General features: G+C 43.1%; 1 protein-coding gene across 1 annotated transcript; it reads left to right on the top strand. All coding sequences in view use genetic code 11, as the record gives it.

Moving 5' to 3' along the window:
* Positions 1-552: 552 nt before the first annotated feature.
* On the top strand, positions 553-4461 carry EGR_06254 (Protein unc-13 C; the record flags this gene model as incomplete). The annotated part of the gene is made up of 5 exons (XM_024495503.1): positions 553-647; positions 719-785; positions 3417-3534; positions 3751-3897; positions 4373-4461. 5 exons carry the CDS (start codon positions 553-555, stop codon positions 4459-4461), a joined length of 516 nt encoding a protein of 171 aa, XP_024350026.1.
* Positions 4462-5911: the final 1450 nt, after the last annotated feature.

Raw genomic sequence — 5911 nt, 5'->3', positions numbered from 1 at the left:
CATGAAAATGTGGAACGCGAAATAAATAGATTGATAGTCTTTGTGTACTTGGGTGGCATTACTATTCGTTTACGACTCTTGCATGCAACTCAACGACCTGGTTTATGACTACAAGGATCACGAAGTGCACTCCAGTGGTCAGCTCACTTCATACTTTTCTGTATGAGCACCTCAGGATGTTCAACAATGTGCTTTGTCACAATGTTGCAGTCCGACTCACTCTATTTTAAACGACCTCTCTACACACACGCAGCCATTTCAAAATACATGTTGATTGAGCTACTCAGGCTGACGCTTTACATGGTTTCGCATTCCACGGACGAATGACGAATGGGTCACAAACTGGGGTCTCCCACATAAACCACTAGTCATCGTTAATGTTGGGCTGTTCACAACAAGACAGGCCAAGTGGAGTTCCGCGCCATACTGACAGATCATGGCCTCATTAGCACCATCTTTCCACTGTCCTATGAGGAATTTGCATTCATCTAAGCATCCAACATTGAAGGCACCCCTTGTCTCATCATACAACCACCCAGCCATTAGTGAAATATGAAGTCGGCAGTGCAGGTGATTGTCAACTTCACGTCATCTACCCGTGCTGCTATCACTGCCTTAGATATGCACGTCATTCCAGTGGCCTTTCGGTGATGGTTTCAGGAAATTATTGCTTATTTTGCCAAAGGTAAAGTGCCTTAAATTATCTTTTTCCTTCTAGCTCCACTTGGCCCCTTCCCCCTCCTCCACCTGCCCATACACCCTCTACTCCTTCCCATCTCATGGCAGTGAGAGAGCAAATTTTTACACGCACACACACACACACACACACACACAGAGAGAGAGACATCAAGCTTTCAGTAGAAGAGTAAGTCATTAAATTCACCACCCATAAGCATCGGAGTTGACAGGAACCATTTCATGCAAACATGTGTTAGAGCGAAAGGTAGCGAACATGAATTGATGGTTATCAATGAACAACGCCCTGAACAACTGGTGATGAATTCGTTTCTACGCGCATCCTGCATTGCTTGTCATTCACTTTGACTAGTCACCACGCCTTAAGTGACTGGCAGAGCTGAGAGCTCAGTGAGAAGTGCCACAATCGAGCAAACAAAGCTAACTAAGCAAATGAGACTCGAAGGCTTGCGGTGACAGAATGCATTCCCACAACACAATTGCTGCGCCCTGTTTTCGAGGGAGCGTCCGCCACACCTGAATGGAGTGAGGCTACCCATGGGATGATGAAAGGTAGGCGTGGGTGCCAGACGAGTAGCTTGTTGATTGACTGGACAGAGCCACACACCTGCAGTCCTCATGTTAGCAGTGGTCTCATTCACACGCCAATGCGTTTGGTAAAGAAGACAAAGTGAAGTACAAAGAAGGCATCTTTGAAAATTTACAAGTCATTTCAGTGTTTCTGCTGGAGCAAAGGCAACAGAGAGTGGGGAAGAGAAGGTACAATTGGACTTACTTCAGTGAGCACGTAGTTCCAGGTGGAGCAGCGCCATAGCCGACAATATCAGGAAGCAGCAATAATTAAAGTAATATATATTAGCATTAAATGAGGAAGTTAACAGAGGCCCTCAAATGAAGTGCACTCTGTCTGTGAAAATGTGGAGTAGCTGGCTGCCCTCATGCAAAGTAAATGCTTCAGTTTGTGGTAGCAGAACTGAATGCAAGGATCGTTTCTCAGTAACTGTAATCCATTGAAGCGTTGGTTTGGTGTCAAAAAAGCGACATTCGACGTAATTTGAATTGTACGAGATCATGGGCCTTGAATATTTGGTATTTTTGAAGTTAGAACATCAAATACCGAGGTTCTTAGATGGTGACTAGAGAGTACCTCCCAAAAACGCCAAATTTGGTACAAAAGGGATAAGCATTCTTAAAAACCGTACGCTTCTGCCAGTGCTGCTTTGGTGATAAAGCATGCAAACTCCAGGCACCTTGTTGTGTGAATCTGACTTTGTTTAGGGCTCTCTGTGTAACGCATCGAAGTGTGTACATTGGTTGTCATCAAAAGAATCCTCATGCGATGATTGCTCGTAGATGGGGTGTTCGGAGGAGACGTATCAACGGTAGCAGAAGGTTACACATAGGCAAAGAAATATGCATGGTGTATTCTACCTGATGTCGTCAACTGACTTGGGACGTGATTCGTGGCACTGCTTCCCCATGTAGCATCAAAGCCATGTAGAATTTTGTGGCAGGCATCACCTTTGCCCACCAGGACACGAGTGGCGAATAGGGAGGCAGAGAAGGCAGCTGTCAAATTGACAAAATGGACTTGATGAATTGCAAGTAATGCATTTTGGAGTCGGTAATGCAGTGACCACTTTCCAAAGCCTAATGCGAACCGCGTTAGTGGGCTGGTTCACGAAATACTGCAAAAGATACTCAGATGGCATTTAGGCCTTAAAGGGGACATTGGGAATGCTAACATCATAACCCTGCATGCGGTGGACGTTACACAGTGATTTTGCACTACCGAACGAGGCGACTGGATGAGAGAGGGTGTGAACTGTTCCGACAGCCAGGGAACACTATTGGGTCAGTTATGAGGGAGTCATTTCAATCACGACTTCCCTTAGTGTTAGAAGCTAATACCTCCAAATATATGATATGTAAGAGTAGCATTGCGTCAACATCCTTGATAATCTGGTGGATAGTTCATCCAGTTCTGAGGCAAGCGATGTGTCAAAAGTGTTGTTAAGGCATATTGTGACGTTGAACAGGGCCTCAGGACTTTCTAATAAATTCAGCAAAGACAAATTTCCGATGAGGATGAATTAATGGTTGGGCGACGATTTCGAAGAGCGGATGGATAAGCAATTTTGAGAAGCGAAATGATTCATTACAAATAATTTTTATCTCTACCGAAAATGGATATATGAATTGGTTGAGACCATTGGAAGGCCCTCTTAAAGTGGGAAAATTTAGTGATGGCACTAATTTTTTGACCATCTTTCAGCAAACTGACTCAGAGCCATGTTTTACAGTGGGAAGAATAGAGTATGCTGTTAATGACCATAAATGTGCCTGTAACACAAGATCACCATTCCGCCTCTTTCAGGTGCTTCAAGTAACTCCTACTTCGCATGTTTACCGCATACCTCAAACTGTTGCGCTGATTTGTTTACTTGGACAAAGGTTATTTCTTAGACCATGTCTGCTCAGAAAAGAAGGGCCAGTGTTCTACCTGTTAGCACTGGACAAAGCACCACCTTGAGCGGAGCTACTCTTGTGGGTAATGGATTGATCCTCCACAGTCGCGTGTTCGTTGTGACCTCTTCCTCCATTCCCTGTTTTACGCAGTTTGCGAACCCCAAAGCTTCACATTTTAAGTCCACACTTTAAAATTAGCGCAAGGTAGATGCTAATTCAGGTCAATCGTTGATTACGATTTTGCCTTGTAGAAACTGATAGTTTACCGAAAGACACTAAACGCTCTGGCTTATCCGATTTCAGAGAATACACCGCATAACTTCGAGGTGTTCAACTCGACCAGTCCGACCTACAGCTATGAGTGTGAGGGTTTGTTGTAGGGTGTGGCAAGGCAGGGTCTACGATGCTCTGAATGCGGTGTGAAGTGTCACAGGAAGTGTAAACGCCTGCTCAATGCTGACTGTCTGCAGCGAAGTTTTGTTTATTAAAATAAAAGGCACCACCGAGAAGTCCTGACGATATGGCGCAGACGATAAGGCGCAGGTGGCGATAAATCTGATGCACTCAGTTATCCACGACGTCTAGCAGAGTGGCAAGACAATTTTCAAGCGGTTTCCAACATCTTTGTCATCGACCCGGTCGAGGGCCCGGCACGAGTGGAGCACTTGGTGGAAGTGGAGCGGAGCATTGTCTTCGGCACCAGTCAGTGGTTCGCCAAACTTGCCATCACCGGTAACCTACCAGGATTACCTTGAGTAATGCAACTGTATGCATCAAATGCTATGTGTGGGTGATTTTTAGAGGAGTTTGGCCTTGAGGACTACTTAAATCGCCTTTGCTGTAGAAGTTCATGCCTAAGACATCAAGTCGTTATTTGTACAGGATGGATGCTGAGGCTCATACTTAGGTTGAAACCAGTAACTTTCATGCGTTAAAATGTTTAGGTAGTCCGCTAAACCATCTTTGACCACTGTAAATTAAAGTAAACACACAATCCAATCCAAACTTGGAGTGGATGAGGTGGGCAATCCTAACAAATATTTTTTAATTGCATTAATTGTGTTCGAATGCGTTGCTTATTTTTACTGCTTTTGAATTACTCTTATTGTCAGAGTTAGCTGGATATTAATCCCTGTTGATATATCCATGAAAGAAAGTGAAATTTGTAGCAAATTGTTGTCTTTGTCTGAAACACCTACTACACTAGTGAAGTCCGCTCAAGGTCTGATCGGAAAGGATAAAAGTGGTCGCAGTGATCCCTTCGCGACAGTGCCTCAGGAGCTCAAGCACACGTAGGAAGAAAAGTCCTGATTGTGGGTCTTCTCGCCTTTCATTGGTCATTATCAATGCTCCTCTCAAAAAGTGTTCCTTTTTAAACAGCACCCGACTTGACCCCTTTGCCGGTGGAAAACTTTTCTCAGTCAGGAGGCCGTGCAACCATCAAGCAATTGCAAATAGCTCATTAACTCCTTTCGTCGCCTGATTCTTTAACATCCTACATATTTTATTGAATTCCAAAAAGCCTTTTACTGGCTCACAAATTGAGAAATCAAGTTGTGAGAAGTATGTTAGATGAGCGAAATAATGTGTAAAAGCTTTCTTAACATTTCAGAGAATGTCATAGTGCTTCCGATAGCGTCAAGGTTCGAATATGGTAGAAATTCTTTTCAGCATATTCCAGTGAACCAATTTGTCCTACATTTAGCAACTAAATCAACAGTTTGAGTCTCATTTTTACACAGAATCTCTGGCTGAAATGACCATGTTTTCTCTTTCCAAATTGTTTTTTAGTAGAAGCTTCCTACTGCATCTAGATTGAAGACAGAGAAAGTCCGATTGACCATTAATGTGCACTTACTAATCTTTTGAATTTATTGTACTGTTTGTGTAAATTGGATCGTTTAGGCATTTTTGTGTCTACTTATAGGCACATTTAAGTAGCAGTGTAAAATGCGTTTTGGGGATGAGAACAATGACTTGAAATTGATGAATCGATGATTCGCAAATCAAACGATTTCTTGGTACAAGCGATCATTGAAGTGCGTACACTCAATGGGGAAATGGATTTGAGGTACAATCTCGGTAATTCTGTTCGCAAAATACCTAATCCCTAACAATTGCCTGTTATTATGAAAAAAGTCATTGTCGTAGTCAAGTGCTGGCAGGTAGTCACAAGAGTGATGGATTGAGCATGTGAAATTTACTGAATGTGTAAACAAAATACGGCAAACTGAGGATCTTTAGCGCTATTAGCTTTTTATGATGTATTACAGTAAAACGGACAGACAAGTCCGTATTTTCCTGTGCCATTCATTTGATAATCTCCATCAAAATCGAAGGTGAATAAAACTCAGCCTTTTGTCATATCCAGTACACCTGTCTCCGTGAAGTGAGTCTGGCTGCTCTTGACTTCGATCTTCGCTAACTTTGAGGGTGGGAAGGGAATGAAGGGACATAAAATGCGTCCATTAGAAGTACAGCTTCATCGCCTGCAAGCACGATGCGTCGGCACCGTCAAAATAATGGTGCAAATGTTTAAATCAGGCCTATTGCCTACCTAACCACGAAACTAGAATTGATACTGTTTTGCAGGTGCCTAGGAACGATGATTTTCTGCATATCATGTGGTAGTGTAGGATTCAACGCTGTTTTGCATTCTCTTGTGGCACTGTATATTTAACTAACTTTGTGCGAAATATCCACCTGTCTACTTTCTCAGTCAAGAACCCAAAGGGAAATCCGTAAT

Source organism: Echinococcus granulosus (genome assembly GCF_000524195.1).
Source record: "Echinococcus granulosus chromosome Unknown EG_S00054, whole genome shotgun sequence".
In the NCBI taxonomy this organism is placed as follows: Eukaryota; Metazoa; Platyhelminthes; class Cestoda; order Cyclophyllidea; family Taeniidae; genus Echinococcus; species Echinococcus granulosus.
The sequence above is the reverse complement of the archived record's forward strand: the minus strand, read 5'-3'. Positions and strand labels throughout refer to the sequence as shown.